Here is a 27,632-nt window from a genome sequence, read left to right as displayed (position 1 = left end):
GAGTGGGATCACACAGTACCTACCCCTTGGGTCTGGCTCTCCCGCTCAGCACCATGTCCACGAGGTGTGGCGGCAGGGGTCAGAAGGCCCCGTTTCTCGGGCTCAGGACGGCACTGTGCGAACACGCCAGACCCCACTTCCCATATCATCGCCTGACGGACCGGGGCCGCTTCCAGCTGTTGGCTGCTGTGAGCACAGGAACACGCCTGGGTCCCTGCTTCCAGTGTCGTTGGGGACGGACCCAGGCATGGACTCGCCGAATTGTGTCTTAATCCCGTGCTTCGCTTTCTAGGGGGTGGCCAAAGTAGTTTCCACAACACGGACAGCATGTTGTGTCCCCCAGTAGTGAACGAAGGGCTGTGGTGAGGACGGCTCTCCTGGGTGCAGACTGCTGACCTACTGCCGAGCGGACAAGGCCCAGGGGCTCTGCCCTGACCCGGTCCACGCAGAGTCCACCTTCATGACCTGGTCATCCCCCAGAGCGCCCACCCGCCGACACCATCGCTGGGGGGGGTGGTCTTCAACATGTGGATTTCGGGAGGTCACATTCAGACCACAGGAGGCTTGATCGGTTTCTTCGTGAAGTTTCTAGAGTTTTCTGCGTGTAAGACCGTGTGGTCTGTGCCTCCTTCCCGGTCCAGGCCCCGGTACCTTGTGTTTCGTCTTGCCGCCCCATACCTGCGGCCCGCGCTCCCGGCGCGCTGCGGAATGGCGGCGCTGGGCGTGGGCGTCCCGTTCTGTCTCCGCGGGCACGCGCTCCGTCGCCGCCGGGAGCGACTTCGGGGCCGGCTGCTCATGCTCCCCTTCACGATGGTGGTTTCCCTCTCGTTCTGGTTTGCTGAGTGTTTTCATCATGGAAGGCGAGGAGTTCCGGCAAATTCCATTTCTGCATCCACTGAGATGGTCAGGTGCCCCCGGACTGTGAACGGGGGGACAGACCCGTGCGCGCGGCCGTTCCTGCGCTCCGGGGTGCGCCCGCTGGGTGGTGGTGCAGAATGTCGCGCTTCTGAATTGGTTTGCTGGCGCTTCGTTGAGCACTCGCACACCCGTGTTCGTGGCGGGCACGGGTCTGTGTGTGGCTTCGGTGTCAGGGACACACTGGCCTCACAGAGCCAGGCAGGAGCGGGTCTGTCCCCCGCGGTGTTTGGAGGAGTTTGGGAAGAAGCAGTTCAGTCCCGTGAGCAGGTTTTGTTTCCAGGAATTTGTGTTTCTTCCCGTTGTCAAGCCTGGTGAGACGGTCTGCAGGACCCCTTAGCACCACGCGCTCTGCTGTCCCACCAGGGGCGGCATCGCTTCTGCTCCCGACGCGGCGCTGCTCGCCCGTGGACGCGCTCGCCGGGGCTGTCTCCGGGGAAACAGCTGCGGGGTGTGCCGCTTCTCTGCCGCTCTGTCTGCCGCCTTTTCCCTGCTCGGACCGACGCGAGCGCCTTCCTGTCCCAAGCGCGGGGCTCAGTTCCCGCGTCCCTTGCTGCCGCCTTGGGGGCTGCGGTGTGGCTGTCACTGGAGACCCTTCCCTGTGTCGGTGCTCCCAGCTGTGCCGCGGCCCCTCAGCACCCGCCCCGCTGGGCCTCCTAGGTCTGGGCATGTGGGGTTCCGCTGTTTTCACGGACTTTAAGCATTCCTAAATCTCTTCTTCCCCCATTGTTGGTTGAGACAGTGCTGTTCAGGGCGCCTGGGGACTCCGTTGGTTAAGCCACTGCCTTCGGCTCGGGCACGATCCCAGAGTCCCAGGATCGAGTCCCGCATCGGGGGACTCTGCCGGGGAGTCTGCGTCTCCACTCTCTCGCTCTCTCTCTCACTGTCTCTCTCTCAAATAAATAAATAAAATCTTGGGGGGAAAAATGACTGTGTTGTTCTGGGGCGCCTGGGGGGCTCAGCGGGTGAAGCATCTCCCTTCGGCTCGGGTCGTGATCCCAGGGTCCTGGGGTTGAGCCCCGTGTTGGGGTCCCTGCCGTGGGGTGTCTGTTTCTGCCTCTCCCTCTGTGCGCTCTCTCTAGCTCTCACTCTCCCTCAAATAAAAATTTTTAAATGCTGTATTAATTTTCACATATCTGTGAATTTCACACTTTTTCTTGTTTTTTTTTAAAAATATGTATTTATTTGAGAGAGTGAGAGTGGGAGCAAGGGGAGGCGCAGAGGGAGAGAGAGAATCTCAGAGGTCCCCCGCTGAGCCTGGAACCGGGACCGGGAGATGGCGCCTCGGCCAGAACCGACAGCCGACGCAGCCGCCGTGCCCCCCGCGCCCCCACTCTCTCCCTCCCGCGACTGACCTGCCGCTGCACCATGGTTTTAGTATTTGTGAATGGATTCAAACCTGTTTCGGGGCCGAACACATAGTTTCTCGGAGACCATCGCGCGCTTCAGGAGCTGGGGTCATCGTTGAGGGCGCTCGCGGGCCGCCGGCGGGACGGGCAGACACACGTGCACACCCTCTGTTTCCTCCTGAGCCTTCGGCCGGCTCGTGCCGCCCGTCGCTGGCCGCGTGGGATGGCCGTCTGTCCCCTCCACTGTCCCGGGCGCTTCTGGCTGTGTCCGTGAGGCTGGGGCGCGTGTTTGCAGGTCTGGGGAGCCGAGTCTCTGTCGGGACGGAGCCCCCTCCTCTGCCTCTCCCAACCGTCTGGTGTTGGAGGTTCACCTCGCACGGCCGACGCGGCCGCCTCGCCTCTCCGGGTCACTGTTTGCGGGGGACGCCGCTTCCTAAGCTTTCGACCAGAGCAACCCTAATTCCAGCCGAGTGTCTTGCAGATGGTGTAGACTCCGAGGGTGATTCTTGGATCGGTCCTGACCATCTCTGAGCGATAAGGACGGACTGGCCCTGCCGGGTGACAGTCTGTCTGTCTCCCGCGCGTCTTCTGGCTCTTGTTCTCCGTTCCCTGTCACTGACGTCCCTTTATTCCCTGCCCATTCCCGTCTGAGCCTGTGGTGCAGACCTCTCCGTGTGCTGGCCGTGGGGTCACCGAACACCCCAGACCTCCACCGTCCACTCCGACCCGGCCGGCGGACGCACGCTGTCCACACCCCCCTGCGGCCCCGCCCGCCCTGTGTTGTGAGACGTGCTGTTGCGGGGAGTGCCCAGCAGCACAGGTGCGTGGTTGTTTGGGGACGTCTGTGTTTAAGTCCTGTACGAAGTTGCGAGCGGAGGACAAACTGAGGTCGCGGCAATGCTGACTTCCGTATTTGCCCACGTGCTCAGCTTTACCACGGACCTTCCCTTCCGCGCACGGCGTTGGCTGACAGTCTGGTGTCCTTCCTTTCAGCCCGAGGGGCTCCTCTCAGTCCCTTGTAGGGGACGGCTTGTCATAAATCACAGCTTCTGTTTATAGGGAAATGGCTTAAACCGCCCCCTCTTTTGTGAAGGAGAGCCCTGCCAGGTGGCAAATCCGTGGCCGACATGGCTTCCTGCAGGACATCAAATCCGATCATCCATGGCCATCTGCCTTCGGAGATCTCTGCCCCCAAGTCAGCAGACGGTGTCACTGGGGAGAACTTGCAGGGGACCAGCCGCCCGTCCTGAGGACCTCAGGACCCAGGACCCGGGGCGTCTGCGATGTGTCAGTGTCGATGTCTCTGTGTTTGTCGTCCTGGGAGTTTCCTTGGCTTCTTGAAGTTTCTGCTTGAGTTCTTCGAACGTCTCCGCCCCGTGCTCGTCTCTCCCGGGGCCGCGTCATGCGTGTGTCGGCCCCTCCGTGGCGACCCGCCTGTTCCCTCTTCCTCATTCCTCTCTTCGAGCAAAGTCCCCCCTTTGGCTGTGGCACGGTCCAGCTCTAGAATTCCGTCCGGTTTTCCTCGTGCTCGTGTCCATCTGTCTGCCGACATTCCCATCCTGTGCGCGTGCTGACGTCCTCATGGCCTTCGGTGCCGCCCAGGCTTTGCTCTGGCCCTCGGGACGCTCCCAACCGAGGGGCTGCAACGTCCTCGTCCGCCAGCTGTGACACCTCGACCTCCTCGGGGGTGACGTCTGTCTGCTGACTTCGTTCCTTTTAGAAGCGTGTTTCTTGTTTCTTTGTGAGCCACTGGGGATGTGGCTGTTATAAGTGGTAGCTCTGGACGTTAGATTCTCCCCCTTCTCTGGTGTTTGCTGGTTTCTTCTCTTCTTTTCCTCCTTCCTTTCATTGTTGTCAAGGACTGAAGTGTCCCTTTGTTTTGAGACTTTCCCAGATGATGTTGACAACGACCTCTCCCTTGCCTGTGTGATCACTGAAGTCTCTGTTCCTTCAGCTCGTGTCTGGCTAACGCTGGGCAGAGTGTCCTCGACTCTCAGGAGCTCCCCGGTCTTGCAGCCTGGCCAGGAGGAGACCGTCGGGACGGTCCTTCAGCGCTTGGGTAGGCTGCTCTGAGCCTGGGGCCCTGCCTGAGCTCCGTCATGGCTTTCCAAATCCCCCAGTGCACGTACCTGCTTTCAGATGTCATAATTCCTCAGACGGCCCTACCTCAACCCGTGTAGGCCATACGGGGACAACTGTGTGTCCCCGCCTGTGACTGCTTGCTCCAGGAGTCTGCGGGTCTGAAGACCCCCAGCAGCTTGTGTGAGCAGTGCCCGCTGCTTCCGCCACATGAGTGCCAAAGTAAGCCGAACGGAGGGGAGCTCCTTGCGTCAGCCTCTGGGGGGCCACCAGGCAGCTTAGAGCAGACGAGCACAGCGGTCTGCAGATCTGACCGTCTCTGCTCCTCCTGGCTTGGGGGGAGGAAGGGGAACCGGGCTGCCGATCCAAGGGCACAGCCACCACCGCCCTGGGCGTGGGGGCCGGTCAAGGACCAGAACAGAGTGCGGCAGGGAATCCCGACCGTTCTAAAGACGGTCTTTCCTTGGGTGGACATTAGCTTGGTTTCTGGGAACCTCTGACTGGGATGGAGCTCCCGCAAGTGGGCTCAGACCGCTTGTCCTTGTTTTTTTCAGTCTCTGTGGGGAACAAACACACGGAGCTTCCCACTCCACTAGTTTCCTGATTGGTTTATATTTTTAAGAAAATTTTTACTGAAAATAGAAGTTCGTGAGCCTGTTCTGCTATCAATAAATAGATGAAAAATAAATAAATGGGAAAGAAGCGCGAGCTCCTCCTGCAGAAGACAGCCAGCCGGGAAGAGTGGAAGGGGCTCGCAGGGCACGGGTCATGGCGACAGCCTGAGGGCAAGGCCCCTGCAGGGCCCCCAGATGGTTCCCACAGTCCCTGCCTGGCTCCGAGTGGAGACAGTTGGTTCCCAGTGGGGACATCTGGTCCACACACCCACAGTGACGCAGGCGGACGTCCATCCCAGCAGTGGGTCCAGTGGACGTCGGGACCCTCCAGGTGCGATGCACAGAGAGCAAAAGCGTGCCCTCAGCTTGGGCATTTTTCCAGTCTAAGCTGAGGAGCGGCCCACAGACCTAGACTGGGGTGCTGCACCTCCTGACCCAGCCTGCACCCCTTGAAAAGGTCAAGGGACACAGCGAAAGGCTGAGGACACATCCCAGACGGAAGGAGAAGAGGTATGGCGCTCATGGGACCCGGAGTCCTGGAACCCATCCCGGGCTGTCAAGGTGCGGCTCTGGCCATCACGATCGGGTCAGGACGACTGAGGACCGTGGTTTACAGGGTGCCGTGTGTCGCAGCCAACTTGGCCCAGCGTGACCCCTGCCCTGTTTCTGGGGGACACACCCACCTACGTTGGGGTGAGGGGCCTCTTAAACCCGCCTGGGTAGAGGGTGGGCAGGTGCACCTGCGCACGTGAGGGCCGGCAGCAGGGCCGAGGGAGCGAGCAGCCGACCCCCGTGTGTCGGGATAAAGGGCAGACAGGAGCTCTTCACACCGTCTCTGCGATTTACCCATACACTTGAAACCACATCAAAATGAAAGGTTCTCCGGAAAGCTCCATTCTGGCTGCCGTCTGGGGCATGGACTTGAGGGAGGCCGGCACGCATCCCGCAGCAGCCGGGAGAAGACAGCCCTGGAGCGGAAGAGGAAGTGCGGAGGGGGCCAGTCCGTCTCCAGGGCAGAGCCAGCCCGCAGCGGGGGGCACACTGGGGGAGCCTGGGTGTCTAGGGGCCCCGCCCTGCGGCAGCTCCTACAGCAAGTGCACCAGGGGCCCCTCCTCCCTGTCTCCCCGCTCCTTCCCCCGGCCCTGGTGAAGCCCTGGGAGAAGCAGCAGCCCCATGCAGGGTCTCGGGAAGTCTCAGAGCCCGGCCGGGGACGGGGGGGCAGGCGTGGCCCAGCCTGGGCAGGGCCAGTGTGGACAGAGAAGTTCAGAGGCAAACCACTGAGCCTGGTTTGCTGAGGATTACCACGGCAGAGGGAGAGCAAACAGCAGGAGGGCCGCAGCGTCCTGGTGGAAGGCCCGGACGACCAAGTGTCAGTCGGCAAACAGACCCTCCCTTCCCTCCAGGAACCCCAGTGTTGACTCAGCGCCCACAAGATTGGCCAAGGGGCCCACTTCCCCCACTACGTGCAGAGAGAGACGTCAGTCCCGGTGGCTGGGGCACCAGGACATGCACACCCAGGCCCGCCTGCCGACTGCCCCCTCTGGCCCACCCCACCAGCCCCGGCGCCCCAGCAGTGACCAGTGACCTGGAGAAGGGACTGAGGGACACACCCACGTCCTGCACGCCAGCCTTGTCCTGGCTCAGGCCCCACAGCTGGGGAGGCCACGCAGCACGGCACCGCCCCTCCGTGGGGCCCACTCCTCTCGGTGGACGCAGGGCCCACAATGCTCTCCGGCTGCCCCAACTTCGCCCTCCTGCATTCTCTCGGGGAGGCTGTCAGGGGATCCCCCGTGCCTGGCTACCTCCTTACTTGTGTTCTGTCGGGGCCCTGCCACGTCCCAAAGTCAGGGATGTGGCCAACGCGCTCGGTAAGTAGGTGTGGTGCACGCGCCGCCGACACCCCAGGGCTAGAAGCGTCCACGCTGCCCCTGGGGGGACTCAAGGGGGACACGAGATTGCATCCCGGGCTTGGGTCATGAGGCCACAGGCTGAAGCTGGAGCTGCCCCAGGTCAGCAGTCAGTGACCTTAACTCAGAACTGCTAACCCAGCTCAGGGGGTCTGGGTAGCGCCCAGCACGGTCTGGGCAGTCAGGAAGGGCCCCTGGAGGCCCACAGGGCGAGCCAGACTTGTGTGTATGGGGGCGGTGAGGGTCAGAGCCAGGCCGCTGTGCCCAGCAACGGTGTCTCTGCAGGAGGGCTCTGCTTCTCCTAGGGCTCTGTGCCCTCACCTGTGCCCATGTCGCATATCCGGCCAGACAGGGACACCCACACCCACATGCCCACAGATGAGCGGCTCAGCATCCCCGATGCCCAGAGCTAGAGGTGTGGACACTGCCCAGGACAGCTCTCTGTGGTGACCATGGGTGGGGAGACAGAATCCCCATGGGAGCTCAGTCGGCTTCGGGAACCAGGCAAGGTCTCCCTACAATGGATGAGGTCCAGAGCGTCCAACTGGGCTCTGGGGCAGGTCCTGACCCACTGGGGGGTGTGCCCCCCCACCCCGGCTGCTCTCCACAGGTATCAGCTTCTTGTTGGTTTCCACAAAGTGCCGACTGGCCCTCTTGCGGACCCGTGGGAGCTTGGGAGCCATCGGCTGAGGACAGAGCAAGGCCGCGCGGGACAGCAGGACAGTGGTCTGGGGCTATTTCGAGATGTGCCCCCCCCAAGGCTCCCACCAAGGAGCCCCAGGTCCCCACTTCTTGCACAGACCAGGTTAGACAGCCTCCTGGGCCCGGGCCAATGGCTGTGGGGGTGGAGCCCCGGAAGGACCCCTCCCCTGGGGACAGGCTGCCCTAGGGCTCCTGGCTCTGTGCTCAGCTAGGGTGCTCCCGGGACTGCTTCTCTTGGGAGCAGGAAGGGCTGGGACCAAGGCAGGCAGGGAGTTTCCGTGTCCCCTGCTCAGACGGAGCCCCTCAAGTGGGCTGCCTGTGTCAACAGGCTCGGCCCCCTCCTCCCCCACCAAGGGCACCCGATCAGCTCTGCCATTGCGCGGGGGATGGGCGGCGGTGCTCACAGGAGGACCATGTGGCCCTGGACTTGGGGGGGCACCTATGGAGTGGGACGTGGGGCACGTGTCCCCGAGGCAGGGAGCTGTTTGCCCCCTTGGGGCCCCCCCGAGGCCGCCCAAGCTGTTTGCCTTGCAAGAGGGGTGGGTCTTCCTCCAGCCTATCCTGGAAACCCTTCCAGGAGCCCCTGCCAGCCCCGCCAGGCAGCCCCTGCCCCGCCCCTGAGACCCGGGGACAGGCACTGGGCGGGCCGGCGTCCCGGGCCCCAAACAGGGCTCTTGGGAACCCCAAGTCATCCATGTGTTTTCCCGAGCTGTCGGGCACATCTGCTGTGCACACTCTCGTCCGGGGACCTCTCCCCACGTCCCCGTCGTCCCCTCCAGGGTCCTCAATCTGGAAGTACCGTCAGGAGGCCCACCGTCCCCTCACCGCTGTCCCCTCCAGCCTGGTCCGGGCGGCACGGCCATGTGGAGCTCCTGCCTCCCAGCGCCTCCTTCCCACTGTCCGCGGGCCGGCCTCCTATTTACCCGGCGCGTCCTCACGCCCAGCTGGCCTCCCGCTCCTCCCGCCACCCCCGCGGCCCACCTCAGCCAGCGGTGCGGTCTGAAGGACAAGGCGGGGCTGGGGCAGCTCTGCCCAGGCGCCCAGGGCTCCCCCACTCAAGCCCCCCAGGACTACAGCCTGGTCCTCCCTGACCCTCGGGCCTGACTCGGCCCCCCTGGCCATCTTTCTCCTGGCCCACCACGGACACAACGGGCCCCGACACAGGCCCCCCCTGCCCGTGCCCGCAGGCCCCCGTATCGCCCCAGCCCCCACCTCTTCCCCTTCCCGCCTTGCTCCCCTGTGACCGTCCCCCGATCTGTGTGCTCTGCCCACCGCTGCCCAGCTCAGCCGGGCCCAGGAACAGGAGGCTCTCCCTCGGGGCCCCGCCCCTGCCAGCGGGAGGCTCTGCGTGCACCCTGGCTGTGACCTCCCTGTGCTCTGTCACGGGGCCGGACGTTTGAAGACCTCTGACACGATGCGTTTGCCAGCTTCCTCCCCGGACCTCACCGGGGCGGCTCTGCCCGGGCTCCTTGGGGCAGCTGACTCAGGCACAATCTCCTTGCCTCCTTCTTCTGGTCCGGCCCCTGTCCCACGTGTCCCCTGTGCAAGGCACGGCCATCCCCCCGCCCCCGGGACGGTCGTTCGCGGTGCGGTCCCGACCCTGCGGATGTCCCCAGAGGGGCCGAGGGAACATCCTGGGTCCAGCCGCCAAGCCAGGCTCTCGTCGCCTCTGGGGCTTGCGCTGCCTCCCTGGGGCTTCTCCTCCAGGTGGACACCCGTCTGCCCACAGAGAGTGTCACTGGGCTGATGGGCGCCCAGGTCTTGACCAGGGCAGTACCCATATGTCCAACGTCCAGCAGGAGCTGCGCCCGCCCACTGCCCTCCTGCCTCACCCCACGCCCAGATTCTGTCCCCAGAATCATCCTTTGGTCTCTGCTCCCAAAGCTTCAGCGGCCACCCAGAGGCCCCTGTGTCCCCCACCTGGGCCCCCTGGGCTCTCTGCGAAGCCAACTCACCACCCAGGGCCCAGGTCTGTGGCCAAAGCAGATGGAGTAGCGGCCCCCACGCACCCTGGACGAGGCCTCAGGGCCTTGGGGTGCTGGCTTTGGGGGCACACGTGGTCACAGGCTCCCCAGCATCCTGGGTCCTTCTCTCGGAGCCCCTGGCCTCCCTTGCTCTGGGCAGAAGCTGCCCACCCCGTCTGGACCCCCCATGCACGAGGGTGGGACCCCCCACCCCACCCCCCACCCCACCCCCCACCCCCGTCCCAGGCAGAGCCATGAGCATCTCGTGCAGCCTTGGAGGCTCTCCGGGCCAGGACTCCACTGAGGACACGGGAGGTGGGGTCTCAAGCTGCCGGGGCAGCCCATGCCCACAGGGGCCTCTGCTGGTCACGCAGCCCCACCCCAGAAAGGACAGTTCATCCCCCACACCCGCCTGGGGTCCAAGGGGGTGGTAGCCGCCGGCTGTGGCCTGGGGAGCCTCCCCTGTGGGAAGAGCCTCCTGGTGGCCTTGGGGCCACACCCGGCTTGTAGCTCTTTCCAGAAACGGCTTGCATAACCTGGCCATGGGCTGCTGTGGCTGGACTGGCTGGCAGGGACTGCTATCTGGTTACCTCCTGCCACCAGCCCCAGATCCAGGCAGGGGCGGTGCTCTCCCAGGGAGTGGAGGATTAGTCACTGCACCCTGCGCCCCGAGGAAGGGGCAGTTCCCTCCGACACCCGAGCCGCTCAGGGGGTCGGCGGCGCTGACGTGGGAGCCGCCCACTGCTGCGGGGCCAGCTGGTCCGTGCAACAGCGGCTCCCAAAGCCAGAGGCCTGAGAATGTGCTGTGCCCAAGGAGGGTATCCCGGGGTCGACAGCCCGCTCCCTGTCCCTGTGGGGCCATGGCCATCCACCTCACACTCAAGTGGTCTCCTGAGCCCAAGGGGTCACGGGGTCCTGGCCGAGGGAAACCCTCCGCCCCCAGCTGGTCACTGCTGACAGGAGGGGTCAAGCTCCAAGGTCGGTCCCCCTTGCCGTGTGCCTGGACCAGGGGCAAGAGCAGCATTGTCCGGGTGGGTCCTCTACGGAAACTGTAAAGGGTGGTCCCCAACCCCCAGGGCTGCTCTGGCCAGGTCTTTGGACCAGGGTGAGCCCTGTCCACACTCCCAGGGCATCTGCGGGGCTGGGTCAGGCCTTTGGTCTGCATGTTGCCAGGGGGGTGGTCTGGAAGCTCCCCTGGGGCCGCCAAGGAAGGTGTCGAGGAACCTGGAGGTTCTCAGGGCAGAGCTGGGGGTCACAGGACGGACGTGGGAGGGGCAGGGGCTTGGATGCTGGTGGCTTTTGTGCACACACACACACACACGCACACACACACTCACACACACACCAAACCCAGCAAGTGTGTGATGAGGGGGTCTGATGCCTTGTGGGGAAAAGATAGAGCCCTCTTCTAGAAGGTTCCTTCGCCATGCAAAGCCTACTGGTGTCCAGTGTGGCCAGCTGGGGGATAGGCAGGGCCACACAGGACCCCCTCCCTCCCTCGATTCCGTGAAAGGAAGGGTGTCGTCCCCCAGCCCCTGGAGGCAGCAGACGCCCCTGGGTGGACCTCCCCAGTGTGACCCGTCTGGGGCCGGCCGAGGGTGTGGTGTGAGCCCCTGGCGCGCCGCCTGTCCCCACCCCGTCTCTGGGTTTCGCAGATCACCTTAAAAACCACACAGAGTCCACAGTTTGCAAAATGCTCCAAGTGTATTTATGAACCAGACGGTCATTTCCTGAAGCCCAGGGCCAAGGGAGGAGCAAGGCTGCGCCTCCTGGCGGACGGCCCGGCCCAACGAGTCCAAGTGCCCATCCCTGTTAAGACCCCCACGTGATGCACAAGTCCTGGGAACGCACGCTGGACCCACGGCCAGAGTGGCCTGAGGGCTGGTCGGGGCCACCGCACACCCGAGGGCCAGCTGGACCCCCGAGAGGGACAAGGTGGGTGGGCAGGGCATCATGGCCTCGGGCCCCCTGGGCCAGGGCTCGGGTCCCTGGACCAAAGCTGTAGGGGCCAGGATGCCCTTATCGGTGTATCCCGGAGGCGGGTGGCCGGGAGCCCCGAGGACGGGGGCTGGTCAGTCCACTGGTGGAGCCCGTGGCCCTGGAGCCCCTCCTCCAGCCCGTGCCCCCCACCTCCTGGCTTTGCTCCTCGTCGCTCTGCACAGGCCCCGAGTCTGCCCCGTGGCCCAGGGCGCCGTGGGAGCCGCAGCGCTGCCGCACGCAGCCACACTCCTCCACCTGGGGGTAGCTGAAGGCCCGGTGGGAGCCGTCGGGACAGCGCAGGGTCACGTTTCTCAGGGAGACGCGCCGCTCCTGGCAGCACTCGCAGCTGTGCCGCAGCGCGTTGGCCTCCTGGGAGTAGCTGTGGGCGGACGGCCGCGTCAGACCCAGGCCCCCACCCCGTGTCGCCACCACCCGTCCTCGAGGCTCTCTGGCCAGCGTGTGACCGCCACGCAAACTCCCGCGCCCGTGGCCAGGTGTGAACACTCCGCGGCCAACCAGGCCGCCAACGCGCCACGGCGAACCCTGCCACGCCGCCGGTGGGGCCCTCAAGTCTGTGGTCTCGGAACAGCCTGCTTCCTGCCAGGGCGCAGGCCGTGGCCTCTGAACGCCCAGGACCAGCCGCTCAGCCCACCCCAGAGCCCATCGCGGCTCCCAGCTCTTCCTCCCCTGCCCTTCATCGCCACCCTCTGTGCCCCTGACGGCTCTGTGACCCCTGCGGGCCGGGGGAGGGGCTCACGTACACAGAGACACTGTCTCCACAGCTGCCACGGCAGAAGGCGAGGCGCACGGGCCGGGGAGACCTACAGCCCTGCTGGTGGAGGACTTGGCGCTCGTGGAACAGGGCGCAGGCTGACCCTGGGGGTGACACAAAAGGCCGGCGGAGGCTCAGGCCTGGCCGGGCCCCCTGGGCGCCCCAGACGGGTAGGATGGCCCACCCCCCCTGTGGACGTGCCCACTCACTGTTCTGGGGCTGCGGTGGAGGACAGGACAGACAGCAGCCGTCCTCGCTCAGCCTGGCCTGGTCCTGTGCCAACAAGAGGGCTTCCTTGAGGGCCAGCCGCTGGCCCAGGAGTGGAGGAATGGACAGGAGGGGACGGTGCCCCACAGAGGTGAGTGGCACCCCTGCGGCCACTGCACAGGGCCAACCGTGGCTCCCCACCCCCACCCCCGGGTGACCCTGGCCGTGGCCTCCCATGACCCACAGTGGGCCAGGCGGGGCCATGGGCTCCCGGAGCTCACCGCAGGACAGCTGAGCGGGGGACACGCCTTCTTCCTGGTCACCACCACAAGCCCATCCTGGTGCTTCTCACACTCGTGGGTCACGCAGGGGTTCGTGGGGTCTGGCCAGGACTGGCCCGGCTGCAAGGAGAAGCCGGCCAGCAAGGTAAGAGGACAGGGGAGCGCTGCGTGTCGGCCTCCAGCCCGTGGGCCTCCGGGGTCCTCCCGGTCTCGGCCGGGCACCTGCCTTGCGATGACGGCTCCCCAGGGGCCCCCGTGTGCCGGGGCGGCTGGTTCCGCACTCCCGCCCCTGCACTCCCGCCCCTGCGGCCACTGGGGACCTCACAGCTCCCCCGTCCAGGCAGGGGTGGGACCTGGCCCCGCCCCGGCTTCCCCAGAGCTCCTGGGCAGGGCAGGGTGGCTTCAACCCACCCCCAGGACTCACTCCGTGGCCCCGGAACCCCCCGCCGAGCCCCCCAGCCAGGCCCAGCAGCTGCAACTCACGTAGAAGAGATGGGGGGAGCCGTCCGTGGCGTTGAGGACGCAGGCTTGCTGCACGCAGCCGCCACAGCACCGCCCGCTCTGCTCCCGGTACTCGAAGCCCTGCGGGGACGGCGGGCGTGTGGCCTGAGCACCCCCAACCCCCAGCGGTCCCGGCGGCAGTGTGGGGCAACCACCGCAGCCACTCACCTCGGGACAGCGGGTGTTGCAAATCTGAGTCTCACAGCTGATCACCGCCGTGTCTGAATGGGGGCTGCCGGGCACCTCGCACCGGCACGTCTCACACAGGCTGGAGGAGATCACGGAGCCGGGCTGGGGAGAGTCGGGCGGCCGAGGCCGGTGAGCTTCCAGAACGTACCCCTCTGGGCCTGGTCCCCGCTAGGCAGCCCGGGCCCTCCAGGTGCCCCTAAGTGCCGCCTCCTGGCGGGGGACGGGGCCCCCCGGAGCCCTCACCTTGGAGACCAGGGTGCCCGGGACGTCACAGGCTTGGGAGGGCCCAGTCGGGGGCACTGATGTTGGGGGCCCTCATCACATCCAGGAGGGCAGGGAGGGATGCTGGCCTTGCCCACCCTGCCGATGCGGAGGAGCGGCCCAGCCGGCGGCCAACCTGGAGCCTCGGCTACCCTGGGCTGTGGGCTGTGGTCCCCGGAGGGCTCACGGATGCCCCCGGGGTCCTGACCTCCGCACCCTCTTACCTGGAATAAGGTGCCGTTGGCGCTGCAGACGCTCCAGCCTGTGCAGGGGGGACGCACGGGCTCACGGACCGGCCTCGCCCCTCCGCCCGGCCCACCACGCCCCAGCCCGCAGAACAGCGGGGGCCATAAGCGTCACCGGGGTGGCTGGCCCCCGGGCCCGGGCAGCGATGCCGCAGCCGCGCCCCCCCAGCCGCAGAGAACCCCCAGTGCGTTTCCCCTCCACAGCGCCCGGCCCGCCAGGAGGTCGCTGGCACTCACTGCAGTTCTGGTGGGGGCAGCAGGCTCCCTCCTCGTAGGTCAGGATGGGGTGGGAGCCCTTGGGACAGGCCACGGGCTTGGGGCAGTAGCTGGTGTCACAGGCTGCGGCGGACGGGAAGACGGCCCTCAGGGCCCGGCTCTCGCTCTGCACGCGCCCGCCCCCACCCAGCCCAGTGCTGCACCCAGGGGTCTCCAGCGGGGCCCAGCACCCGGAGGGTAGGCTCTCCAAGGGGCACGGGCCACTCTGGGCCAGCCCGGGCAGAGGAGCCCCCGTCCTCCTGGCATACACAACCTCCCCAGAGTTTGTCTTTTGGGGGGTCACCGGCGGAGGCCTTAGTGGGGGGCGGAAGGGTGTGGTCCCCTTGGTTGTGCCCCCACCCCGTGGCCCCCGGCACTCAGCCGAGGGCCTGTGGGCATCAGGCCGGGCTCACCGCAGTTGTACTGGGGACAGCACTGGTCGGCCTGGGGGGCCGCAGGCACAGGTACCAAGCCGGGCGCGGGGCAGGCTGGGGGCAGGGGGCAGGGCTGCGGCCGGCAGCTCAGGGTCCATGTGCCGTTCTCACAGGTGCACCGCTGGCATCCCACGCTGACAGTGTGGCCGGGCTGCAGGACGAGCGTGTGTAAGCCCAGGGCTGTGCCCTGGCCTGTCTGGGCACAACAGCAGCCAGACCACAGGGGTGTGGGAGCCCACAGCTGAGGGCCAGAGGGGGACCCTGGAGGCACAGGGGGAACCGGAGGAAACTGGGGGAAGTGGCTTCAGGGGTGGGAGATGGGGTGGGCGGATGCCAGGTGGGTGACCACCTCTAGCTCCCTGCGTCTGAGGGGAGCAGGAAGGAACCCCAGCGGACGTAGGAGCAGGACCACCCCAGGAGCGGGCACTCCCCGTACGGACGCCCCCACATTCAGCTAGAGCCCCCTCTGTGCTCCTCCTCTGAGGCTCTGGCACTAAGCGGATGCCCTACCCCCACGCCAGCTGGCCACACTCACCTCCACAGGCTCCCCGTGGGGCCCCAGGCACCCTGGAGGGAAAGAGAGAGGCCACAGGTAGGCAGTGGCAGCCCCAGCCTTTCAGGGACTGGACTCATAGTGGCGGCCCAGGCAGTCCCAGGCCATGACAGAAAGCCCCAGCATCTGGCTGGGAAGCCCAGATCCGAGGGGGCAGCTGGTGCTGGCGCACCTGCCGGCCCCCAGCCCCACCCGTGGCAACATACTGTGGCAATCTGTGGGCACGCAGACTTCGGAGCTCGTGCTGAAAGGCATCAAGCCCTCTGGACAGAAGCAGCCTTCCGTGATGGGGCCGGCATCCTGTAAGGCCCTGTGGGGACAGCAGAGGGGCTGGCCTGGCCTGTGCCCTCCAAGCTAGGAGAAGGCCAGCCTGGGGGCCCCGGGGTAGGTCCGGAGGGAGACGCTGGTGCATACATGAGGCTGGCGTTGTCCCTCCCGTAGCAGTAGGAGAGCTTGGACGGGCCGCACGGCTGGTACACCTTGTCGGCAGGGCAGGCAAACGCTGTGTGCAGGGAGAGGCCACGGCTGAGGCCAAGGGCATCTGCTCAGAGCAAACTCCCAGGCCCTGTCCCCAGGCACGTGCTGAGGGCCGGACACTGGCCTGCAGCTGGAAGCTGGCCCCTCGGCCCCACCCCCAGCCCCGCACTCCAGGCTCCGGGCACCCTATGGGTGTGCTCCTCCCTTCTCTCCTGGAGCTGAGTACACGCGGCCCTGAGGCCAGTCTACCCCTCCACCTCCCTCCTACCTCTCCCCTCCCCTCTCCCCGGCCCAGGAAGCCCTGCAGCTACTGGCCCGCCTGGCGCGTCTGTGCCCTGGCCGCATGCCGGCGGCTGCCGCTCGCCGGGACCGGGTGGGCACTCACGGCACGTGTGGTTGGTGTGGCTTCTCCAGTCGATGCACACGCCACGGGAGGCACAGAGGGACGCATACAGCTCCAGGCCAGAGCACACCACGTCGGAGACGGTCACGTGGCAGTGGTCGAAGACGCAGCCTTGGTAGAACGTCAGCGGGGGGATCACCGCATGGCACGGCTCGAAGACCCTACGGCCAGCAGCGCAGGGTTGGGGGGCAGCTCGGGCTCTGCCCGCGGCCTGCGTGCCCCGAGCAGGACGGCCCACCGCAGCACGTGGACCCAGACCCACAGTCAGACAGAAGGAGCCGACCCACTCAGCCACCCCCGCACCCAGGGTCCCAGCAGTGAGCCGCGGCTCTCTGCCGCCCTCCCGCTCCGACACCCTGCTCCCTCGGGAGCCGCCAAAGGCCCACGCGTCCTGCCCACCCCGAGGGTGAGGTTGGGGGGCTGCCTTCCCTGGGCCCTCCCCAAATCTCACTTGCTCAAAATCAGCCGGCAGATTGGCGACGAGGAGCACGGGGTTGGGGAGGGCGCGGGCCTGGCTGCAGTGGGCGTCGGGGAGGGCCCGTGGCATGACGGCTGCTGCGGTGTCGTCACCTTCCAGTGGCCGGACATATCAGAGCAGGAGGCCGCCACTGCCCCGCCAGGCAGGCGACACTCATCCTTCTTGTCATTGGTGCAGGTGCCTAGGGTTGGGGGGGCGGGTGTCGGGCCGTCAGGGGACCGCCGAGCACAGCCCACCCGTGGGCCGCGGGGTCACTGAACTGGGAGTGGGGTCCTGATGCTCAGGGCAGCACTCGGCGGGTTGGCTGTGGGACCTGATCCTAGGCGCTTCCCTGTTCCCCCCAAGAAGCCAGACAGTTCCCCTGCAGGGTGGACAGGTGTGAGCCTCAGGTGTGTGGCTGGGCCCTCTGCTGTGGGGACCGGGTGCTCTCAGTGCAGCTGGAAAGCAGACACGGCTGCAGGCTCGGGGCCACTCAGGCAGCCTGCATCCCAGCGGACAGTGCGGCCCCCAGGGGTGTCCCCCAGCGTGACCCCCCTCACACGGACACCCTCAGCTGCAGGCAGAGCCCGGTGGGGCCGGGACTCACCGCACTGCCCCTCCGTGTTGTTAGCAAACTTGCTGAAAGGGACCTCCACCGAGAAGATGAGCCCGGAGAACATGACCTGGACGCCAAGTTCAGGGATGGTCACGTACATCTTGATGCCGATTTGGGACACGCTCACGCCCTCTTTCTGGAAGCCGGGCCTGACCACTCTGTCGTTGAAGATGATCTACACAGGGTGAAGGACGAGGCAGAATAAGGCATGTCCCCAAGCCGGCCCGGTCCGCAGGGCACAGCCCCGGGGTCCCCTACCTCATTGGTCATCACCCCGAGGACGGGCTTGCGGGTGAGCACGACGCGGTCCCCCCGGTACTCGACGATGATGGACTGCGGGCAGGACACCCCGTTCTCCGCCCCGCACAAGTAGTTGTCGATCAGCACGCGGAAGTGGCCGTACACGGGCACGACCTGCTGCACCAGCACGTAGGTGCAGCTGTCCAGGAACGTGTAGTAGGTGCCGTCGAAGGTGATGTAGTGGGGGTCGCCCCAGCCGCTGCACACACCTGCAGGCGCGCACCGGCCTTACGCGGGGCCTCCTCCCACCTGACACGGCCACGGGGCCCTGGGGTTTGGGCAGCATTCCACTCGCTGCCCTGGTGGAGGCCCGGGGCCTTCTGTCCCCTGCCTCGCTGTCAGGAAGTCCTTCCTAGGGTCTCACCCACGCCCGCCCCGCCCACTCCGCCGAAGCCCCGCCCATCCGCTGACGCCACGCACCCCGGAAGCCCCGCCCATCCCACCCGCCAGCGGCTCCCTGCTCACACTGGCACTGATAGCGCGGGCAGCAGCCGTCCTGGTCGGCCACCTGCACAGGGGGGAAGCCGTTGGCGCAGGTCGGGGGCTGCGCCCGTGGGCACTCGCGCCGATGCACGGTGATGACCCCGTGGCCCTCACAGGTGGCCTGAGAGCAGTTGGGCATGGGCCAGGTCTCGCCTTTCTGTGGGGGAAGGACAGTGCTCAGTCTTGGACCCAGGGGGGAGCAGGAGTCACAGGAGGTCGGGATGGGACCCACCTTCCCCACCCCTGCCCCCCTGTTTCTCCCACAGGCCCCCACGCCCCATGGAGCTCGGACACAACCCCGCACCCCACCGCAGGCTGCCCCATCTGCAGCCACCGGCCAGGCGCCCATCGCCGGCTGCTTGCACACACTCCTGGCTCCCCAGGCGGCGCCCGCTTTGGGCAGCCCTGGAGGACCACCACGGGCTGCTTCCCAACAGCCAGCCGGCTTCAGCCTACCCGCAGCTAACTTCCCACCTCCGGAAAGGCGCCAGGGGTCCCTGCACCAGCATCTGAGAAGGGCAGATGGGGAGTTACCATTCTTGGAGGGACTGCATTCGGGCACCCCTGCGTAGTGATGGGCACGGGGGCCGAAGGGGAGGAGCCAGGCTGGGAGGTGGTCGGGGCAGGAGGTGCCACGCTGCTGGGACAGGACTGGTCCATCTGCCGGACCACACGGCAGTCCAGACTGCATGTGGCATAATAGCAGTGGCCGTCGAGGTCAGTCTGTTGGTAAATGATGGATCCTGCGAGAGAAACGGTCAAGCGGGGGTGAGCGGAGCCGTCCTGCGGGGGGAGCCACGGCCCAGAGACACTCTTCCATGCTCGGCATCCACCCCAGGGGCAGACAAGGCACGAGGCCTTTCTACTCAGAAGTAAACGGAAGAAATACACAAAGATGGCTAGGTCGCACCCAGAGATGATGGTGGCCGAGTCAGTGACAAGCGACGCCTCCCCTCTCCCATAGCAATGGCATCTTCATAGACCAGACAGCAGGAGACAAGGCAGCACACACACCACACCACATGCACGAGTCACATACCTGCGGGATACAGCTTGCCGGACACGCTGCAGAAGCACGTGGTGCTGGCCGGAGCGGTGGAGCTCGGCCATGGCACACTGGACACCACGGACGTATGCTCCGGAGGGGCTGAGCTTGGCGTCACTGAAGTGTGACCGCAGGGCTCTGGGAGCTCACAGCACAACACCCGGACCTCATAGTTGAGGCACATCCCGACATTGCCTCCCTGGTCCCGGTTCCGGCACACCAGGCCCTTGCTGAGGTCGCACTGCACCACCTGGCCCAGCTTCTCGATGCCGACCTCGGGGTGGCTCTCGGCCCGGCACTCCAGCCGCGAGATGTATTCAGGCCGGCGGCAGATTTTCTCTCCCCTTCTCATGATGTTGCTGAAGCTTTCCACGTCTCCTCCGTGGGGTCCCGGGGACGGGAAGTCCACGTCAAACCACTTGGTCCACGTGCACTGTGGCTGGCAGGTGACAGTCACAGGTGAGGATACCCTGTATGTGTTAGGCGTGGTGCTGGTTGCCGGGTGCACAGGCGCCGAGCTGGCAATGCCATGTTGTGTCGGCGACGAGGGAACTCCGGTGTTTCGAGTCAGCTGTGTTTGGGTCTCCGTGTCCCTCGGGGTTGGGTGTGTGACCTCCGAGGAGCCGGCGTGTGGGGTGCTCATACACACATCTACTTGCTCACAGCACTCGATGCGGATCGCGTAGTTGTAGCAGATTGGGGGAAGCTGGTTCTTGTTCAGGCAAAGCAGCCCCACATTCTTGTCACAGATCAGGTCCTGCCCCAACTCCTCGAGTGGGACGTTCGGGAAGAACTCTGCCCTGCACTCCACGTTGTTGGGCTTTGCACAGAATTTATAGCCTTTGGCTCTCAAATTAGGAAAAGTGTCAAAATCTCCACTGTTTATACCCGGCTCAGGGTAGCTGCTGTCAATCCAGTGGGTCCATGTGCACAACTGTTTCAAACAAGGCTCGTGTGTTGTTGAAATTGGCATCGGAGTCAGAGTCAAGAGAGTAGTTTTCTCCAGGGCAGGTGTAGGGGTACCTGGTGGGGCTGTGGTGGTCCCCGGGGCAGGTGTAGGGGTGCCTGGTGGGGTCGTGGTGGTCCCCGGGGCAGGTGTAGGGGTACCTGGGGTGGTTGTAGCAGTCGCTTGGACTGGTACAGTAGCACCCGGAGCAGGTGTTTCACTAGTTGTGGAGAGAATGCTTGTGCCAGTTGCAGCGACCGTGGCTGGGGATATTTTGTGCTCTGTCGGCACAGATGAGACCCCGCTAACCTCTCGTGTGGGCCCTGTTTCTGTATTCCCTGAAGCTGCAGGAGGGGTGGTCTGGGCCGGACTGCTGGAGGGGGAGCAGGTCCGGGGGAAGCAGCACAGGATCCTGATCTGGTAGTTGTGGCAGAGCCCTGACGTCTGCTTGTGGTTGTAGCAGGTCAGGCCCACCGTCGGGCTGCACTCCACATGCTGCCCCAGGACTTGGAGCGGCACCCCGGGGGCCTCTTCAGCTTGGCATTCCACCTTCTTCGGCGCCGCGCAAACCTGGTACCCATGGGCGCGGAGGTTCTCCAGGGTGTCGAAGTCGCCGCTGTCGGTGCCTCGGCCCGGACGGCTGATGTCCAGCCACGGCGACCACTGACACTCCTCCCCACAGGCCTGGTGAGGCTGGACAGTGGTGCCGGGGGTTGTGCCCGTGGGCACTGTGTTCTTGCCACAGTCATGGCACGTGCGGGGCGGACGTGTTGAGCTCACGACTGAGGACAGAAGAGAAGGCGGAAGGCTGAGTCTCGCGGGGTCCCGGGACCTCCCCTCATCCGCAGTCCCTGCCCCCCACCCACCAGCTCTTGTGGCCTCGCCATGTCGATCTGTGCGGCTATCTCCACTCGCCACGGAGCTTGGCGGGGTGGGAGCACCAAGCCCCTTTGACACGCGTGGCACAGGGCGCATGTGCAGCCCACAGTAGTTGAATGAGCTGGTGAAGGGCGCTCAGGTAGGGAAAGCCCGCTCCGCAGGCCCTGAGCAGAACCAGCCCTCCTGCGGGAAGGTCCGATGAGGCTCTAGGATGCTCCAGAGGAGGGAGAGGAGTCAGGGTGCCTGACACTCCGTGCACCTCCTCCCAGAGGCCGGCCTCCGCCCTCTGCCGGGGGCCCTAGTCCTGACTGTGGCCCTGAGGACAGCAGTCCTGCCAGGGAGACGGGCTGAGCTGGCCCTTCCCAGGGACGGCAGGCTCCTGCCTTCTCGGGGAGAGAAACAGCCCTGCACGGTGCCCCCGTGCGTCTGCCTTACCGGGTGCGGATGTGGAGAAGGAGAAGGTGGTTGGTGGGGCGGGGCTGGTGGCGCTGCAGGGGGAGACGCCCCGCTCGATGGTGCCGTTGGCGGAGCAGCGGGCAGAGAGGCACCCCCCTGTGCCATCCGTCGTGTGGTAGATGACGTCCCCCGGTCGGAAGTGCCGTCCATCGTAGATGCAGACACAGGCTGTGAGGACAAGCCCAGGCACGTCAGGGGCTGGGGGGAGGTGGGCACCCCAAGAATCCAGACCCCAGGAAGGCCCCCCGCCGCTCACCCTCAGAGTCGTAGGCACACTGCACGCCGTTCTCGGTGCAAATGCTAGTGGCGGGAGGGAGGAAGTGAGCTGGGGGGGTGGGTGTAGGGCACCCCTGCCGCGCCGGGGTCATCCCGCAGCCCTGCCGGGGCACACGGAGCCCGAGGCCACACCCACCCCGGGAGCCCGTTCCCATCGCTGAGTGACGCAGGTGGGCGTCTGACACCCACACACCCCGGTGACTTTCTGACGGCCGTTTCCTCTCCGAGGCCTCTGCTCCACGTCATGACTCAGCTCCTGCTTCAATCCCACCCCCCACCACCCGTCGGGCTGCCCACCCCCACTCTGCACCAGGGAGGCTCCCAGCCAGACCTCAGGACCTCAAGGCTGTGACACCACCCCCACCAGTCTGAAGGAGGAGGCCCCATGGGCGTGCGGCTCACCAGGAGTGGCAGTTCTGGTCGGAGGGCACCACCGTGCCAGGCCGGTATGACTTGCCCCGGACGCGGCAGGGCAGTGGTGGGGGTGGGGTCGGGCATGTGGCCACACACTGCATCTGGTCCTCGTCGAAAATGGGGGCCGCAGGCGGGCACTTGGGGTAGCAGCCTGCGGTCCAGAGAGGCTGAGTGCCAGCCACACTACCTGCCTGACCACCTCCCCACCGTGGCCTGGGCTCAGCCTCCCGCCCCAGGCCTCGCGCACGGCACAGTGGGCGCGTGGAGCTGTACCCACAAAGGGACCCTGAGGGGCTGGGACGCGTCCAGCCCAGCCAGAAGCCCCCGGACAGCAGCCCCTGCCCTCACCTTCCAGGCCCGGCAGGTCGTGCAGACAGCGGCCGCCCGGGTTCCGGCACGTCCTCATGCAGGGCGCCCCGCACGGCTGGTAGTGCCACTCGCACTGGCCCTCGGGGTTGTAGTAGTCACAGAACAGGGCTGCGGGCCAGCGGGCAGGCTCAGTGGGCCAGCTCCCACGCAGAGCGAGCCACCTGGCGGCCCCATGCAGAGTGCTGCCCTCGGGAAGACAGCCTCGGGGACCCACGCGAGCCAGGCAAGCTCCCCCTGCACCCTGACCTTCCCCCACATCTCATGGGCTGTTCTCAAGCCATTCCCTCCGCTGTGCCTCCCAGACGGGGCCTCGAATGCCATGGTCAGAGGCAGCCGCAGGTCCCCTGGTTTCTCAGGGGTGCCATCCGTTGGGGTGGGGGCTCTGGCCGGAGCAGCTCCCTAGCGACACCCCAGTCCAGCCAGGTTCCGACAGCGTGGGAGGTAGGAGCTCTGTTAAGCCCTCTCAGTTCCAGAACGTTCTGCCACGTGTCCCCTGACCACACCCTCCAGCACTCCCCCATTCCACCCAGCTTTCCACCGCCTCCCGTCCAGCCCATGGCTGACCTGCCTTGACCCCACACTCCTCTGCCCCTCCCCACGGCCCCTCCTCCCAACCACGTGTCGTGGACACTCACGGCAGGTGTCCGGGGTGCGCCAGGACACGCACACGCCCACGTCGTGGCAGGCCTGCGCGTAGGCGGCCACGGCCGTGCAGAAACACTCACAGTCGCCCCCCGAGTCACAGGCGCACGCGTCGCCCACGCAGGCCTCGTAGTACTTGGTGGGCTCCACCTGGCGGGGGAAAGAGGCTTCGGATCCGGGGGCTGGGGCTCCTGGGGGTCAGGCCCGTGGTATATCCCAGCCTGGGGTGGCATCCCCGAGAGCTCAGGGACAGCAGCTGACCACGGGCTGGTCTAAACGGCGGCCCCCAGCTGCTGTCCCCGGGGAAGGGCCACGTACGTGGGCATGGCAGGCGGCGAAGGTCGCGCTGTTGATGATGCTGCACTGCTTCTGGGCCCAGGACTTGCGGTACGGGTTGGCGGTGCAGGGGTCGCGGGGGGCCGGGGCGTCAGGGCAGGCCGGGGAGAACTTCCAGCTGTTGCCGAACTCCAGGGCGCTGCCCACCACGGACTGGCCGCGCGTGGTGAAGTCGTTGATGGCTTTGTCGTCGAAGTTCCCGCACAGCCCGCAGACGCGGCCCTGCAGACGGGGGGCGGCGGCACGGGGGGCTCAGGCATGTGCCGGAGGGGCCCGAGCCTCCTACCCTGCCTCCTGGGACCCCACTCGCTCCCCTGGGGCCCACGTCCACCCCCAGGAGGAGGGGTCCCCAAGTACACCTTCAGCATGTACGGCCCCACTCAGCCCACGGGGCCATGGTGGTGCCCCTCCCGGAGGAAAGGGAACAGGAGAGGCAGCACTGTAGGCTACGTGGTGTTCCCCAAAGACCAGCACAGGTCCTGACTCAGGACCCAGGAGCGTGGCCTCATGTGGAAATAGGACCCCTGCCGATGGGGTCCAGCAGAGATGAGGGTATCTTGGGTGGGGGTGGGCTGACGACACGGGGCCTGTGACCCTGAGGACATGTGGGCACACACAGGAGTGAGGACAGTTACACGAGGCTGGACGGTCGCCTGGGGCCCAAGGAGCTAGAGGAGGCAGGTGGGGTCCTCCCCCAAAGCCCCCGGAGGAAGTGGGCCCCGGAACAGTTGGATGGGACTTCCAGGGTCCAGAACACGAGAAGGAGCCCCGCGTTTGTGAGGGTGTCCCGGGAGCCACAAGACATGGCTCAGGCAGCGGAGGGCCTCCTCTCCCGTCTGTCCTGCCACCCCGCACGGTCTGGGGCGAGAGCGGGCCCTCCGGGGGGGTGACGGGGCCCACCTTGAACTCAGGGCTGAGTTTGAGGAAGATGCTGGTCTTCCTGTCCCACAGCAGCACCAGGCCGGCCTCAGTGTCCACCACCAGGTAGATGCCCATCTGGCGGATGGAGTAGGGGGGCTCCTGCCCCACGCCCCTCTCGAGCACCTCCACGCGGCCTTCACTCAGCCTCAGCTCGAAGCTCTGTGCAGAAGTGGTCGCTCAGGCCTGTGCCTGCTCGACTTCCCAGGCGTCCCTCCAGGGGGGCCCAGCCCTACCCGGCCGCCCGCTCACCCCCAGGAACAGCTTGATGGCCTTGGAGCAGGTGACGCCCGTGGTCCCGCAGGGGACGTTCTCAGAGACGACGCGGAAGGTCCCAGTGGTGTCATTGCCGCGGCAGTGGTCCTGGGGAGAGATGGGGGGTCGTCCTGCCGCTGGGGGTGGGGGTGCCCCGAGAGGTGGGGGGCTGTCCTGCCGCTGGGGGCTGGGGTGCCCCGAGAGGTGGGGGGTCGTCCTGCTGCTGGGGGTGGGGCCACAGGAAGACCAGGGAGCCCCCGGGACATGTACCTGAAGCAACGTGTACCCGCAGTCCCCGCTAAAGCTGTAACGCCTCCCATCGAAGGTGACATAGTGGCCATCCCCGTACACGGCGCAGGTGGCCAGGCAGGGCTCCTCTGTGCACCGCCACTTCCTGTTCTCGCAGGTGCTGGGGGCAGGGGGCACCAGTCAGGCCCGAGCTGGGCGTGGGGAATGGGGGTGCGGCAGGTCCCTGCAAGACCGTGGTCGGTCCTAGAGGCCGGGGTCCCACCCCCAACGGCAGGGAGCCCCCCCACCGCGTACCAAGTGTTGCAGCCCACCCGGATGGTCTGGCCGGGCAGGTAGCTGGCCTCGTTGTGCACGCAGGGGCAGTCCGTCGGAGCGACGCAGCGGCCCTCGCCGTCGGCCACCAGCCCGTCGGGACACACGCAGCCAGGCTCACACTGGGGGCTATACTGTGGGGTGCAGGGGACATGGCTCAGTGGGCTGGGGGTCGACCGCTGAGCCCCCACCACGGCCTGCACTGAGCCCAGGGAGCCCTCAGGCAGTGGTCTTCCCGGGACCACCCCGCGAGGGCACATGGGCTGATGCCCACGCGGTGTCGCCAGGCCGTAAAGGGCACTCACACAGTCCATGTCCAGAGTGAAGCAGCTCTTCTGACAGCCGGCCCCAGAGGCCCCCGGCGTGGCGTTGCGACAGTCGAGGAAGACCATGGGCGGGGTGCAGACTGGGGGGTTAGAGGCCACTCAGGGTCCCACCACCCACCGCCAGGCTGGCTCTGAGAGTCACGGCCGCACACAGCGTGTCCCAGCAGCCGAGTCTGTGCCGCCAGCCTGGGGCTCGGCCAGCGGGATGCACGTGCGTGTGTGCAGGGCGCGTGTGTCCACGGTGTGTACATGTGTTCATGGTGCATATGCGTGGCGTGCCTGGGGGCGCGGATCAGGCCAAAGAGGGAAACCCCCCACACCCAGCAGCCACACTGATGTGGGGGTCTGGCCGTCCACCCAGAAACTTGGAGATCACGAGCGCTCCTCCCTCCCCGCAGACTCACCTGGAGTGGGAACCTGGCCTCCGATGCAGGTCAGCGTGCCTTGTGTGCAGGTGCTGGGACAAGAGGGTGGTCAGAGGGTCTCCCCGGCCTAGCCGCCCTGCCCACCAGCTCCATCCAGGAGGGGCTCTTACCAGATGACTCCACGCTCATGAAGCGACTCCCCGTTGGGGACCACAGAGCCCTCATGGTAGCAGGGACAGCTGGTGGCCGGCACGCACTTGCCCGCCTCGTCCAGGAATGTGCCGTTGGGGCAGGTGCAGCCATCCACGGGGACAAAGCTGATGCCACAGGTGATGTCCTCATGGCTCCGGGCCCGGCAGGTGGGCTGGCAGGTGCTGATGCTGTATTGGTAGGTCAGCGACTTTGGGCAGGTGGCCATGGGCTTTGCTGCGGGACGCCAGGCAGGAGGAGGCAGTCAGGACGGAGCGGCTGCCATCACCCGCCCCCGCCTCCCCCTGCCCCTGCGTCAGGGTCCCAGGCCGGGCACTCCAGCCCTCCAAGCCCCACCCGGGGACAGGGGCCCAGGAGCACGTGTTCTGCTGGGGGGTGGGGACACTCACCGCACACGCCGTCCCTCCAGCCGCGGAGCAGCACCCCCTTGCTCGCGCAGGCGTGCACGTAGGAGGACAGGGCGGCGCACAGGCAGTCTTCGCTCTTCTCGCAGTTACACGTGTCGAACATGCAGTTCTGGGGACGGGGCCGTCGTCACCCACACGCCGTGAGCGTCCCCCACACGGCCGCCCCGGCTCCGCTAGGACCCTCCCCGAGCCCGCACCTGGGGCCCCCACGCCCTCCGCAGACAAGCCCCCTCCAGGCGGGTGCTGGAAGGACAACAGCCCCTCCTCTCGGGGACCCGGCAGGGGCCAGCCCTTCCAGCCCTCGGACCCCAGAGCATCTCGGCCACCACTGATTTCTCATGTGGGCTCCAGGGCCTGGTGGGCCACAAGCCCTCAGGGGTCGTCAACCCTATGCCTGGTTACAGGGCTGGAGGCACGGATGAGCTCTGGAGCTCAGGACCAGGCCGGACCCTGGAGAAGCCCCTGTCCCCGCACCGAGGACAGCTGCGTGCGGAGCAGAGAGGCTGGCGGGTTTGCGTTACCGAGTAGAAGGTGCCCGGGTTCACGGCCATGTGGCACTGGGCGAAGGGGCCGCGGGGGTCGGTCAGCCGGGAGCACCAGCGCTGAGCGTACTTCTCTGCGGACAGAGCAACAAGGGCGGTCAGCGAGGCGGACAGTCGTCCCCTGCTGTGGCCAGCAGGCACGCCGGTGCAGGCTTCACCACCCCCACAACACACTGCTCCCTTCTTCCAGAAGTTTCCATGGCCACACTGGGAAACGCGTTGGTGAGTTGGCCCCTGAAGGCCTCCTCCAGGCCAGAGTGGATGTTGCGGCCTGGGGTCACCGGCAACCGGGCAGGCCTGTGGCCGCGGGGACCCACATACCGTTCTCCACGCTGAGGGAGCAGGGGTCCTCGAAGCTGTTCTTGACGTTGGGGCAGGAGGCCTGGGTCTTCCAGGTGTTGGCAAAGGCGGCGGCCGTGCCCTCCACCACGCCGCTGAGGGTCCGGAAGTCGTCGGCCTGGTTCTGGTTGAAGTTCCCGCACAGGCCTGCGGCGAGAGGCCGGCATGAGGCGCCGGGGGCCCCGGCTGCCGGGAGTGGGCTCCGGCTCCCAGGACGGGCGGCCCCTCTTACCGCAGGTGAGGCCGCGGAGCTCGGGCCCCAGCCTCACGAACACCTGCATGACGGGCACCAGCTGGATCGTGAGCTGCAGGCCCGGCTTGGTCTGGGCCACGATGAAGAAGGTGGACGGTCTGAAGAGCGTGACATTTGCTGTGGACACGGGGGACGAGGCCTCAGTGGGC

The 27,632-nt window shown here is 66.4% G+C and overlaps 1 protein-coding gene across 1 annotated transcript in view; it reads right to left on the bottom strand.

Annotated features, from left to right (window-relative positions):
- MUC5B (mucin 5B, oligomeric mucus/gel-forming) overlaps positions 1 to 27,632 on the bottom strand; it is a 61,262-nt gene that overhangs the window by 27,230 nt on the left and 6,400 nt on the right. Inside the window, exons 16-53 of the mRNA XM_059386835.1 lie at positions 27,463 to 27,600; positions 27,213 to 27,377; positions 26,871 to 26,965; positions 26,332 to 26,458; positions 25,903 to 26,158; positions 25,772 to 25,824; positions 25,347 to 25,447; positions 25,024 to 25,175; positions 24,751 to 24,889; positions 24,478 to 24,588; positions 24,208 to 24,387; positions 23,290 to 23,529; positions 22,965 to 23,121; positions 22,309 to 22,437; positions 21,949 to 22,111; positions 21,527 to 21,570; positions 21,250 to 21,438; positions 20,139 to 20,717; positions 18,984 to 20,096; positions 18,479 to 18,687; positions 17,927 to 18,101; positions 17,420 to 17,670; positions 17,153 to 17,336; positions 16,540 to 16,747; positions 16,071 to 16,249; positions 15,623 to 15,710; positions 15,415 to 15,518; positions 15,191 to 15,222; positions 14,635 to 14,806; positions 14,204 to 14,305; positions 13,946 to 13,983; positions 13,440 to 13,562; positions 13,254 to 13,352; positions 12,771 to 12,890; positions 12,492 to 12,555; positions 12,272 to 12,386; positions 11,561 to 11,889; positions 679 to 838 (exon numbers count right to left, since the gene is read on the bottom strand). Coding sequence (XP_059242818.1) covers positions 679 to 838; positions 11,561 to 11,889; positions 12,272 to 12,386; positions 12,492 to 12,555; positions 12,771 to 12,890; positions 13,254 to 13,352; positions 13,440 to 13,562; positions 13,946 to 13,983; positions 14,204 to 14,305; positions 14,635 to 14,806; positions 15,191 to 15,222; positions 15,415 to 15,518; positions 15,623 to 15,710; positions 16,071 to 16,249; positions 16,540 to 16,747; positions 17,153 to 17,336; positions 17,420 to 17,670; positions 17,927 to 18,101; positions 18,479 to 18,687; positions 18,984 to 20,096; positions 20,139 to 20,717; positions 21,250 to 21,438; positions 21,527 to 21,570; positions 21,949 to 22,111; positions 22,309 to 22,437; positions 22,965 to 23,121; positions 23,290 to 23,529; positions 24,208 to 24,387; positions 24,478 to 24,588; positions 24,751 to 24,889; positions 25,024 to 25,175; positions 25,347 to 25,447; positions 25,772 to 25,824; positions 25,903 to 26,158; positions 26,332 to 26,458; positions 26,871 to 26,965; positions 27,213 to 27,377; positions 27,463 to 27,600 — 6,883 coding nt within the window. The remainder of the gene's footprint in view (positions 1 to 678; positions 839 to 11,560; positions 11,890 to 12,271; positions 12,387 to 12,491; positions 12,556 to 12,770; positions 12,891 to 13,253; positions 13,353 to 13,439; positions 13,563 to 13,945; positions 13,984 to 14,203; positions 14,306 to 14,634; positions 14,807 to 15,190; positions 15,223 to 15,414; positions 15,519 to 15,622; positions 15,711 to 16,070; positions 16,250 to 16,539; positions 16,748 to 17,152; positions 17,337 to 17,419; positions 17,671 to 17,926; positions 18,102 to 18,478; positions 18,688 to 18,983; positions 20,097 to 20,138; positions 20,718 to 21,249; positions 21,439 to 21,526; positions 21,571 to 21,948; positions 22,112 to 22,308; positions 22,438 to 22,964; positions 23,122 to 23,289; positions 23,530 to 24,207; positions 24,388 to 24,477; positions 24,589 to 24,750; positions 24,890 to 25,023; positions 25,176 to 25,346; positions 25,448 to 25,771; positions 25,825 to 25,902; positions 26,159 to 26,331; positions 26,459 to 26,870; positions 26,966 to 27,212; positions 27,378 to 27,462; positions 27,601 to 27,632) is intronic.

The sequence above is a fragment of the Mustela nigripes genome, chromosome 1 (genome assembly GCF_022355385.1).
Source record: "Mustela nigripes isolate SB6536 chromosome 1, MUSNIG.SB6536, whole genome shotgun sequence".
NCBI lineage: Eukaryota > Metazoa > Chordata > Mammalia > Carnivora > Mustelidae > Mustela > Mustela nigripes.
Note: the sequence above shows the minus strand (reverse complement) of the source record. Positions and strands in the feature narration are given on the sequence as shown.